The 12,312-nt window shown below is 51.1% G+C and overlaps 1 protein-coding gene across 19 annotated transcripts in view; it reads right to left on the bottom strand.

The window, feature by feature from the left end:
- The window catches only part of RBFOX2 (RNA binding fox-1 homolog 2), a 155,768-nt gene that overhangs the window by 65,219 nt on the left and 78,237 nt on the right, over positions 1–12,312 (bottom strand). For 3 of the 19 annotated variants that reach the window (XM_072326454.1, XM_072326464.1, XM_072326458.1), the window contains exon 1: positions 10,359–10,477. The exons of 12 other annotated variants lie outside the window; for them this stretch is intronic. In XM_072326454.1, coding sequence (XP_072182555.1) covers positions 10,359–10,385 — 27 coding nt within the window. In that variant the 5' untranslated portion in view covers positions 10,386–10,477. Of the gene's footprint in view, positions 1–6,571; positions 7,291–10,358; positions 10,478–12,312 lie in introns of those variants that run through there. 4 more of the 19 variants (XM_072326457.1, XM_072326465.1, XM_072326456.1 and 1 more) reach the window with 3 other exon arrangements.

Raw genomic sequence — 12,312 nt, 5'->3', positions numbered from 1 at the left:
ACAGATGAAGAAGTTAATTTGGATCATATCAGTCCTAATGGCACGCAAATGGCAGAGCAGGCACCCTGGGGAGAGGGAGGGAGAGATTTGCCATAGATCAGGTTGCTATCACTGACAGCTGACCTAAAGCACCACAAGATTTCAGCAGGCTCTGCCAACAGTTTTCAAAGGTGCAACCGCCTCCTTTAAGAGATGAGAGGCAAAACACTTAATATTGAAACCAAGAGCAAGGAGGAAGGAGATCCTGGAACATGAGTGCATAAGTGGTCAAAATGATAATGCTCTTTGCTTCAGAAGGAGGACAATTAACTGAAAAGAAGAAATAAGCCAAAGCGAACCATTTCTTTCAAGGTGTACAAGTTTTGAGCCAAAGCAACGAGAACATCAGGAACTGGACTTGTTCTTGCTGACCTGAAAGCACTGCATGGCATAGGGGCAGGCAGTTGCTTTGCCCCCCCCCCCCCCAGAAAAGTTCCTTCAAAACAGAGTGACCAAACACACTCATTCCTTGGTAAGCTGGAGACCTGGCTGGATGGGCTCCATGCAGTCATCCCCCAGCTGGGCCAGCACAGCCCACAGACATATTCCATCACTGTCAAACTTCAGAAACATTCTTCAGTTTCTCCAGAACAACCCTCAGCACTTGGTTTTAACTTTATCTTGTCTGAGCTTCTCTGTTTTGCTGGAAGTGACAGGGTAGGCAATGCTGAGAACTTGCAGGCCTAGCCAGGTGCTGAACAGATCACTGCTCCAATTCACACCGCTGTTCTGCAAGATCCCCTCCAGCTCCACGTAACCCAGCCTGGTAAAGCTCTGCAAACAGATCGTGTGCCTGCTACTAAATTTGCAGTGAGAGCTGACGTTCAAAAGTGGCCAGTGACAGTGTCATTAATAGCCTATAGCAGCCAGTGTATTGTTCCATGAACTCCTTTGCTTTCCTGCATCTTCAAAACACACGAGGAGATTTAACAGGCAGGTCAGTACACATGAAAAAAAACTTCTTCAAATCCAGAAATTAAACAACAGTGTTTATTCAAGGGAGCAACGCTCCAAAAATCATTTAAGATGAACATGTGATGACAGCCTGCCAGTGTTAGCGCTTCCCCTAGCATGCCTAGGATGTAAAGCCTTTCCAGAACCCTGGAATTCCCTACTACAGTGTAACCAGGACCACTTTCATGTTATAGCTGTGGTCAAGTTTTGGTGACCAAAGAGAGAACAGCATCAGCAACTGCCCTGCTTTGTGCTCTGCTTCTGATGGATGCTGCTACCATCACTGCAGGAAGCAGTGGGCTCAGGAAGGAACAGATGCAGTTAAGGGCAGCTCCTAAACCACTTTAGCTGCACGCTCACACTTTTGTATGAGCCAGGAGGCCCAGCATGCTCTGCATGTCAATCACAGGAGGTTCCTTTCCACCACCAACTTGCTTTCTCCAAGACTGAGGTCAGACAGCACCTCAGAACAACTGGATGGCAATGTACTGAGTCTCACAGCCATACTAGAGCCCTACTGTACTTCAGAAAGCACTCCACTCCTTGATAACCTACCTAGAAGAGTGAATTTTAGCTTCCTTTATGCTTCTCAAAGATATTAAGAAATCCCTATTAGTCAGCTCCAGCTGTCCTTCCCCTCCACGTGACACATCGAGCAGCTCAGAGCTTCACAGTCTGCCTCTCTGGCTTTCTGGTTGTGCTTTATGCAGCAGACAGGCCTCATGGCTTCTATCTGATGGAACGGGAACGGGCCTGGCATGCATTCTCCCCAGTGAGCTGGAGCCCGCCGCCCCCGGCACAGCTCTCTCCTTGCTTCTGTACCACACTCACTGCAACTCCCGCAGCTCGTTGTCAGAACTAATTAAGAGTATCGCTAACAGCAAAAAAGGAGAAAAAGAAAAGAAAATAAAATCCTGAGAAATCACGTTTGAGCCAAAAGCTGAGAGGGACATTTACATCACTGCCTCTGCCGCCTCCTCACAGAGGGCTGATTTTGGGGGACCCTCAACGTGACCAAAGCTGCCACCAAGCTGCCTAAAGCTACAGTTTCAGAGTTGATGGAAAATACAGCTCCGAGATCGTTAATCTGATGTAACATGATTTATTTAAGCTCATCTCTCACTTTCTGACAGTGCATCAGGACATGAGCAGCAATTTTTTTTCCCCGCCTTCCTCAGTTCGCGTTACCAGCAAACTTCTCACATCCCTTCCAGTACATTAACCAACAACAGCTCTGAAGACTTAGAAGAGTCCCTCCAAAATTTACTTGTTAAGATGCAGGCCGACAGCAGACCTTGGATGACCCAAATTCCTCACGCCACCAAGACTTGCAGTTCCCTTGACTGCATTTTGCATCACAGTCGTGCTGGTACTGACGGTCACAGACACAACGATCCAGCTGAGAACCGTTCCTACCGCAACCAAATGAGAAAGTAAATTAATAGTGGTCCAGGAGCAGCATCGCCACACGGCAATGGGCCATAGGGATCACAGACACAGCCACTTTCAGTCAAGTGTAAGATTAAGCTGATTGTGAAATGGCATTTTTTGGAATTCCCAAAGATGGCACCCCACGGTAAGCACAGCGCCAAGCACACATTACTCTTCAGACACTTCATCAGCCGCTTTTACTGCATGCTCAATCAGAGCCTGGTCCTGTATGGATACCTGGAGTGGAGAAGCCAGGCTCCCCTTAAAGCCTCTGGCATTCCCATTTCCCTCCTCGCCACATCCTTCAACACACATCAGCCTCACCACACAGGGGCTCACCCAACCCCACCACCAAAACACAAGCCTCAAAGCCAAAAGCACCTAGGAGGGATTCCTCGAAGTACTCTTTCTCCTCTTTGTGCTGCTTTAAGACAGCAGAGAGCTTCATCCTACAATAAGGTGACACGCAGATGTGGGAATGGTTTCACACGCCAATTCTGCAACCAAATTTAACAGTTTCATCAAGCACGCAAAGAAAGGCCAAGGGAAAGTCGGAGCAAAATAATGTGTACAAGATAATTCAATGCTGAGCAAAGCTGACATACCACAGTGCCTTACAGTCCAACCAACAGCTACAAATAGTCTGATCTACTAATTTCATCAGACTTCCATGCTTCTCCCCTAACTCCTGATCCACACTGGAAGGATCCTCCACAGGATAGTACAGATTTACAACCCTTCCTATTGAAATCCTGAAGTCCTTTCCCCTGCTGCCCTATTTATCTAAATTACATTTTACAGAGCTGGAAAGGACACAAGTTGGAAAACAAAAGCCTTTCTTGCTTCTGCTCGCCTAATATTCCTGAGTCCTTTGCATAATCATTCAGTTCTGATAACCCCCTTTTATACGCCATACCAAACAATAGCAAAAATAAGAAAGGCTACGAAGAACAACAAATCAAATTAAGGGTTTTGCTATTCATTGAGGGTACATGAAACAAAGGAGGACTAGCACTATCCAAAGAATCAGACCTCCTCTCCAAGGCATTTATAAAAGCGGTCTCCAAGTAATTTGAAGCAGATTTCGCTATTAGGACTGGAGGGAGAATGCAGGCTTCATATAAGGGGCCTCAGCAAAACCCGATAGGTGAACGATGGTCTCTGCACAGTATAGGGCAATCTCTGATTATCTAAATCTTAGTTAATCAAAAGCAGTTATGTGGAAGTCAAAAATGCCTTCCAAGTCAGACAGCTCAGTGAGATCAGGACTCACAAAGCACGTAGAAAGCCCCAACTCCCCAGGACCACCAGTGCAGACTGTGAATTTTAAGCAGGATAACAGGAGGACAGCTGAGAGGGTTTTAACAGTATCCCAGCCTCCCAGCCCAAGGGCAGGCTTCAGAGCCTGCTAAAAGATTACCTCTGCAATCACTTGGACGTTTTTGGTGTCTCCTTGCACCCCCAGATTATAGGATACTCAGACTGCAGTTCCACTTCGGTATTTACAGACTGACTACTCTGGGAGAAAGTCTCCATTACAGGCAGAGCTGGTAGTGCCACCTATTATTAAGGCTGCTGATACTTCCCATTACAAGACCCTGCTTTCAGCTGTTCACAGCTCTGAAAAAAAAAAATCCAGATTCTTACCTGTGCTACCTGCATTCTTTAGTTGGGGATTGTTAACCTTTGGTTTTGCTTAGTTTTACATTCTATTAACCGAGTTCACTAGCAAAGCTATACACGATGGTCCATAAATAAATAAATAAATAAATAAAATAAAAGGCTAAAATGATAAAAATAATCCAGCATACACTGTCCGTAGCAAAGGGAAGAACCAATCTGCTCTTTGCGTTTATCATGGAAAGAACAAACGCGGACAAGAAGTATGACGTATTAGGAAAGACTTCGTAATGCAAGGAAAACAAAGGGTTTGGACTGCCAGGGTAGGCAACAGCACCTCAAATGTTTTAAGGCAGGTTGCTCAAGCTGTCCACAGCAATGGCTTATATGCCATCAGTTGTATCAGGAAACAGGGACGCTCCTGAGGACTACTGGCAGTGCCACTCACGTGTCATTTTCTGTGATTTCATGCTCTAGTTCAGGTCTCACCCACAGCTTACAGGAGACACAGGCCATGCCAGATGTCTGGAGACCAGCAACAGCAGAAGGATGACCCGTCTCCTGTATTTTCAGCTATCTCCTTTGCAGGGGTTACGAAGCATTGCACAGCAGTTTCCCACTCCAAATACAAACAAATCATGAACTACAGGAGTAGAAGAAGGAAAGTAAATTGGGACAAGGAGTTTGAGAGTCAAGAGGACATACAGTTACTTAGGAAGAAAGAGATGAGACAAGTTTGACTGCAATAGATACAGGAAAGGGTGAACTTGGATGGGCCAAGCTATTAATTGGAGCTCCTGAGAAAAGAGTGAGAAGGTCCATCTCACCTCAACCATTCACGCAAGGGTCACATGAGGATGGAAGAGAAGGGAGAACATGCCTATTTGTGCATGCTCAAAGCCCAACGTTGCAAAAAAGTCACCATTCCTCTGCTGTCAGCAAATCTATAAAACCAACTGGCAAACACACATCAAGCCGGTCCGCACAGAAAACGACAGCTAATTACACATTCGGGGTAAGTGGCAGAGGTCTGTGGGATGCATCTGGAATGGCCAACCCTGCTACTGATACTGGCAGAGGTCATGATGGTGCCACATGGACTGGAGCTGGGGGGATGGGAGGACGGCCGTCTGCTTTTTCTTTCCTTTTTTTGTGTGTGTGTGTGTGTGTGTGTGGAAAAAAATAGCAGGCACTCATGTGATTAAAGACCATCAGAAATAGACACAGAAATACAGAGAGCAAACAAAGGTTTCCTTCCCAACTTAAAATATGGAAATGCCCTAGAACTGAAGTGCCTTCCCATTACCATCTCGATACTCTCAATTCAGCAACATTATTCATGAACTGAATCGTATCAACAGACAGTTTTGCAAAGCAATATAAATAAATCCATCAGATATTTTAAACAAATCACGCTGTTGAACAGACCCTGCATTTGTCCCATTTTCTTTTCTATATACGAAGCACGCTACTTTTACACGGCTTTCACTTGATCATTAATTGCTCTCGCTTCTGGGAACCCTACAAAAGCAGCCTATCCATCTCCAGTCTCCACGGCAAAAACCATCCCGCGTGGCACAGCATCACAAATCACTCCAAAGGAGCAAACCAAAATGCTTTTGGTAGGAACGTTAACATCCTTCTACTCGGATTCCAGGAAGAGTACCTGACTACAGCCCTTCCAATGTTATTCGCGACCACACTGAGGCAAAATAACCACTTCCCCGCGAGTATTTAGAGGAATGCCCTATTGTGAATGCTGTGACTTTGCAGCTAGGAGGGAAATAGGTCAGGCATTTTACCTGAAGCACTTAATAAGCCCAGAATCAGAAAATAAAGAAAAACAAACAACAATAACAGCCCCCCCCCCCAGCTCTCTTTGCACTGGTATTGGACAGAATATTAAAGTAAAATGATGGTCAATACTAATTAAATGCACTGGAGCCATCATAAATGAACAATTTGCAGTGAAAAGCATTACTGATAGATATTAAGGGCTCCCTCCTTCACAGCCTCCAACTGAGGGTATTTCGGGTAGCTCGCTACAACCTTCTGCACTAATCTAGATACTTTACAAGTTATCAGTTCCTAAGACAGCGGTACAGCAGCATTTCGTATTACGCAGCCTCTTCATCCAAGTAGGAAAGCATGCACTGAGGCAAACCCATGCCCCCTCCTGTCCCAGCTCCCAGGTCTGCGGGATCAGCTTCCCAGCCACTTGCTGAAGGAATGCGCTGCGCAGCAGTGAGGTCCCTTCTAAGACAGGGACTTAAGGAAATGGCACTGCCGTATCAGGTTCCCTTAGCACTGCCATTCCTCCTAGGCAATGTTACAAGCGACTTCTGCCATCCCGAGGCTGCCCCGTGAGTTTGCTTTTAACTCCAGTACATCTGAAAGCGCTCAGGAAAGGTGATTAAGGGAAAAAGCCCTTAAGAACAAGCCCTTCTCCACCAGCAGTTAAATCCCTATGCATCCCGACAGTTATAGACACAATCCACAGGCCCACATCAAACAAACAAGTCCTTACATCAGGGCAAGCGAGCTGCAGGTCCATCCTTCAATCTCCGGGGGAGATTCTCCTGGAAAAGGGCCTGGCCAGGACTCCTCTCACACAAACCTCTGCTGCTGACATGGTGCCCGCAGCGCTAAACCGAGGTCCTACGACAAACAGCAGAAGGGAGGCAAGAACTAGGGGGTACACAGAGGCAGAAAGTCAGGTAACGCATAAACAAGCACCGCGTTCAGAACGGCAACGAAAGGAAAAGAGCACGAGACCGTGGGATATAAGAAGAGCAATCCCCTTCAGACAGCTCATGCAGGGGGACACCAAACCAAGGAGCAAATAGCAAATAGGCTGAGGGAAAGTGGGCTGCCATCCTTCAAGCAAGGAAAGGGGCTGGGGAATAGCAGCAGCTCCCAGCAGAGTCCCTCAATGCTTAGAAAAAGCTCTTTCTTCACCACCATTCCCTTTTTAGAGGGAGGGGTGGGGAAAGGGGAAAGGAGAAGATGCTGGAGCATCCAGCTTGCCAGGGGGAAGGAGATCCCAAAGCAGCAATAGGGGGGCAGCAGGAGAGGCTATCTTGGCACTTAGGCTCCCCTGCAGACAGTGCAAACAAAGGAGGATGCTCTCCTACAGCAAGATGCTTTGCATGTTTGCAAGGTGGCCCATCACGACGGGCATTTGCTCTGGTCCCCAAATTCACCCCCACTGCCTGAGCCCAGCGTGAGCACAGACGGCTGTCACGGGAGGTAGGGAGAGATAGGGGAAGAGAATGAGGCAGAGGAAAGAAAAGGAGACAGAGAGGCCTTTAATGAGTCAGCCTCCGCTCTGATTTAAATAAGACCTCCATTTATGGAGCTTTGCCTTTTTTTTTTTCTTTTTTTTTTTTTTTAAATCATTGGCTGAGTGAGCAACTTTGGGCTGCGCAAGGTTGTCTCCAGCTGCACACGGGGTCTGGAAGGGAAAGGGTTATGGAAGGGGGAAGGGATGAAAACCTCTGGAAAAAATGAGGCTGCTCGCTGGTTCGTTTTAACAAGGACATAAATTAGTCTCAAAGCCACAAACGCCATCACCTCCCCGAGCCCCGGGCAGAGCACAGCGAGCGAAACACGTGCCAAGATAAACGGCACTGCCTGGAGCCGCCGAGGGGTGCTGGGGGACGGGAGGGGGCACGCTGGCGGTGAAGGCACCTCGGATGGTGCCGCAAAATGGAGCCTGGTGATCCCACAACCTCACAAAAGGGGACCTTCAGATGTTCCTGCCTACACCCACATCAAAAGGCAGCCACTTGAGGCGGGGAAAGAGGGAAAGCGGGGTGCTGCGGGCTGAAAATAGCAGCTCTCCCTGCTCTGGCTTTAATTACAGCGAGCAGCCCTTCCTCCTCCTCCTCCTCTTCCCAGCTTGGAAGAAGGCCCGCGCAGGCAGCAGCCCAGGTGAAAGCTCCATCGCGGCAGCAGGGAGGGGAGCAGACAATGGCGGGGTGATTCATTACAAAGGCACACGGCCCTGCGCTCAGCGCTGCCACATGGGCTGCGAGACTCCTGACCGAGGCAGAGCTCCCCTCCCGCTCCCTGAGATGCTCGACACCTTCCCCCTCTCCCAGCCCTGATGGGAAACAGATTCGGAGGAAAACGCCAGCACGGCACTGGGCTGTCCAAGAAAGGGAGGGCTTTGTGCTCCGTGCAAGCCAGCAGCCTCGCCATGCACCGCAAGGAGAAAAAGCCCTTAAACGTGGAATTCCTGTCCACCCAAGAGTTTCTCTTTCATCTGCAATTAGCACATGCTGTACTGGGCTCCGTTTAACACTCATTTTCACCGATTTAGGATTAAGGGGGGGATCAGAGCAGAGTACTTTCTGTTAATGAATCTGAGCTCTCGCTCTCATTAGTAATTTAGGTTTCCTCTTTTTGCCTTCCAGCACCTCCCGTCTATCGCTGTTTCCATTCTTCTCACCCCACACGCTGCCATCCACCTTGTCTCACCATCCCCTCGTGCCTATACAGCAGTTCATCTCCCGGATCTCCAAAGGAAACAGGCAAGCTGCTTCCTAAAAAGCAACGGGCAAGGCAGACAGCAGCGCCTGGAGATGGAACCAAGCAGAGCAAAGCACTGCCACGGCAATGCCAAATTCATTCAGCAGCTTCAGGCACCAGCAAGACTGGACTTCCCATAAACTAAATGCAACCCCAAGGAAGCAAGTTCACAAGCTGTGAATGAGGCTACGCCACTGCAGCATGCTGTGGTGGGGACATTGCCCTAGAGATGCCACTGTCCCCCGTGCAGCCCAGCACTGCGGGGCTCATCTGAGCGAGCATCATCATCCCCAGAGCCCCAGCCAGAGGAAGCCCAAGCTCTCCTCCCTTACTGTTGGGGCTTTCTCACACGTGCATCTTCCTCAACAGCAGTGCATGACTATGCAGTGCAAAACCCTGTGATTCTAGCCTGGGTACTGCATGCTCTTAAGACAGCTATAATGCAAGGTCAAGCAATGCGAATGACATGCGGTCCACAAGGGTATCGAAGAACCACTGCAGTAGGAAAAGACCACCAAGACCGTCTAGCCCAACTGCATCTCCAACCTTCAGGCCAGTTTGTGCCCTCCTGTTTTACTTAGTGCTGCAGCTGCACCCCATCCTCCCCAGCACCTCTTCCTTCCAATCAGGCAGCTTTGGGGTGCCAGCTCCCAGGCACACACTGACTGCACACACTCGGCACCGTCCCACACTGCATAACAGCGGTGGCAGGGAGCACCCTGCATATACAGCTGTGCATAGCAACTCCAGAGCGTGCCCGTGGGCATCCCCCTCCATCCAGCCTGGCACGACCTGAGCATGCAGCCACACACAAATGGACCCCGCCTGCAAAGGGACAGCTTTCCTGCATCACTCACGGAACTAAACATAGGTACAGAGTGCCTCCGGAGAGTTCTGCAGAGCTCCTCAGTCTCAAAACAGAAAGCCTTGGTCCAGATATAAAGGAATCGGTAATGGATAGGACGAAACAGCAGGAGCAGAGGTGGGGCTTGGGAGATACCTTACTGCATAGGACAGAGACCCATTTTTCAGCCCCTGACAATGAATGCAGGATAAGAAACAGAAGGGTCAGAGAGGGTGTCCCTCCCTGCAGCAGATTGCTTAGCCCCGTGCAGCGGGACATGCAGAGCTCGGCCAGGGCTGGCACAGGGGGATGCAGCCAGGGGCAATGTGGGCAGCCGGGGCTACAGTGTGCATCTGGGTAGGAAAATGCAAAGCTCCACAGGAAAGAAAGAAGAAAAAACCCGAACTGAAGAAAAGTTCCTTGCAAGAGCCCTTTCCTTCGCCTCCCCTCAGGAATATCCCCCCAAGGTTCCCAGCTCCGCAAGGCACTGCGGGGCATTATATAATGCCCAACTCCAAAGGATTCCAGCTCGGCGATGCCGCTCTTCTCCTCCCTTTGCCCCCCTCCCTCCGGCGGCGACTTGCAGATGCCATGCCAAAAATAACAAATTTAATCAAAAATAAAAGAAGAAAACCCACCCAAAACCCAAACCACGTAGCAGCCTTACAAGGCGAGCAGCGGGCGATGCACACCCCCTCGGCCGCCGGGCAGCTCTCGGCTCGGGAGAAGCCGCTCACCTTTGTGCTCTCCGGGCCCGGCGGCCGCAGCCCCGCTCTCCCTAGAGGGCAGTGCGGGACCCCCGCGCCAGGTGAGCGGCGGAGCGCCGGGGCTCACTCCCATCCAACAACCCCCCCCCCGCCCGGGCTCCGGCAGAGCCCAGCGCTGCCCTCCCGCCTCCAAGACAAAGCCGGGCACGGCAGCCGCCCGCCAGCCTTACCTGAGTTACCATTTTCTTTTTCTCCATAAACCAAAATGGGGGAAGCCCGGCAACAGAGGAGGAGAAAGGGAAGGGAGAGGGAGGGGGAAAAGGGGGGGGGGGGGGGGGAGAAGAGGGTTGAGGGGAAAAAAAAAAAAAAAAAAAAAAAAAAAAAGAAAAAAGGGAAAGAAAAAAAAAAAAAACCAACAAAAACCCAAAAAGCAGCAGCCCCAAGGAGGCGGGCGGGCGGCGGGTGCCTTCGCTGCACTACCTCGCCGGCGCGGTGCCCCCCGAGCCCTTTTTCCTCCCTTTCTTCTCTCGTGTTCCTCCCTTTCTTCCCCCTTCCTCCCGCCGCCCCCCCCGGCTCAGCCAGATGGCTGCGGGAAGCACCGCCCCCGAATGCCGAAGGTAATTAATGCGAGCCTGGCCCGCCCCCACCCCGCCCGCCTCGCCCCGCCCGGCCCGGCCCGGCGCCCCCCAGCCCGGCTCCGGAGGGGTTCCGCGGCTCCGGGAGCTCCGGCCGCCCCCCGCCCGGCGGAGCGGCGCTACCCCGGACCGGGCGCCGCGGGGCGGAGAGGCGCGTCCCGACGCGGGGTGCGGAGCTGTCAGCCCCGCACAAAGGGGAGCGGAGGGGGTGCGCGGCCCGGGTGCTGAACCGGAAGCAGTAGCAGCGCCGGGAGCTGCGTTTCGTTCGTGATAAAAACCGGAGGGCGCCGGGCTCCTTCCCAGCTTGCTTATTTCCCCTTCTCCGCACCTCCCCATTTATCTTCAGTGAGCATCTGGCCTTTACTACCTCCGCACCTGAGCTGCCTGCGGATGGCGGCGTTCCTTCCCCAGGGAGCCCAGGAAGGGCCCGCTGGTGGTGCCCCACCGGGCAGCCGGACCCCAGACACCCAGAGATCCAAGCACCGGGCACGGGTCCTCGGCCAGAGCGGAGTGCTGAGCTGAGCTGCCCTTCTTCTTGACCCCAGGCACTCAAGAGGCTCCCCAGACTTTTCCAGCAGAAAAGACACCGCAGTAATACCTTTCATCCCCGTTTGCTCTCCTTTGCATTTATAGCCCATTATAATTTACACTTAAATAGATATATACACCTAGCGGTGATTCTTCACGGCCTTGTGTCACTGTGCTGCTCCATGCTGCTTCCCAATCTGATGGCTGCAAACCCACCTCCTCCTCCCTCGCTCCCTCCCTCCTGCTCAGCCAAAGGGCAGCAGGAGCACGCCTTGCAGCCCGGCTTGCTCCTTCACTAGGAAAAGCCCGAGCAAGCTGCTGCCTCACTGCTCCACTGGGATGCAGAGAGCCGCAGCGCGCAGCCTGCTGTGTGGTCCTCTGGGAGGCAGCCAGGCCCCACACGGCCCCACGGGGCTCTGACTCAGGAGTCCATGTTCTCCTGAGTTATTTCATCCTCTCCACTAACTCAGCTTTGAAGACACTACAGGTTTGCAGGCAACATTGCACAACCAGGGAAAGTCTGGGATTCTTTCTTTTTTTTTCCCCCTCTATTACAAACCTGAGATTCCAGAGCGCGATTCTGGGTCAAAACACGGTGAGCTCCTTATCCCTTTGCCTGGGCAAAGCACTGAGTTTTAGCTACATGCATCTCGTCTTCAGCCCTCTGTAAATCAGCGCCATCTCCATTCATTTAAACTTAACTTTTGCATTCACCTGGTTTCTGCTGTGCCACAGGGTGGCAATTTCATGTCACGGATTGAAGGATATAGCACGGACCTTTAGAATCACAGACTCATTAATGTTGGATTATACCTCTAAGATCACCTGGTCCAGCCATCAGCCCATCCCCACCATGCCCACTGACCACGTCCCTCAGTGCCACATCCACACGGCTCTGGAACACCTCCAGGGATGGTGACTGCACCACCTCCATGGGCAGCCTGTGCCACTGCAGCACTGCTCCTTCTGAGAAGTTTTTCCTCACATCCAACCTGCCACATAGGTGTGCTACATTCATCCA

Source organism: Excalfactoria chinensis, chromosome 1 (genome assembly GCF_039878825.1).
Source record: "Excalfactoria chinensis isolate bCotChi1 chromosome 1, bCotChi1.hap2, whole genome shotgun sequence".
In the NCBI taxonomy this organism is placed as follows: domain Eukaryota; kingdom Metazoa; phylum Chordata; class Aves; order Galliformes; family Phasianidae; genus Excalfactoria; species Excalfactoria chinensis.
The sequence above is the reverse complement of the archived record's forward strand: the minus strand, read 5'-3'. Positions and strand labels throughout refer to the sequence as shown.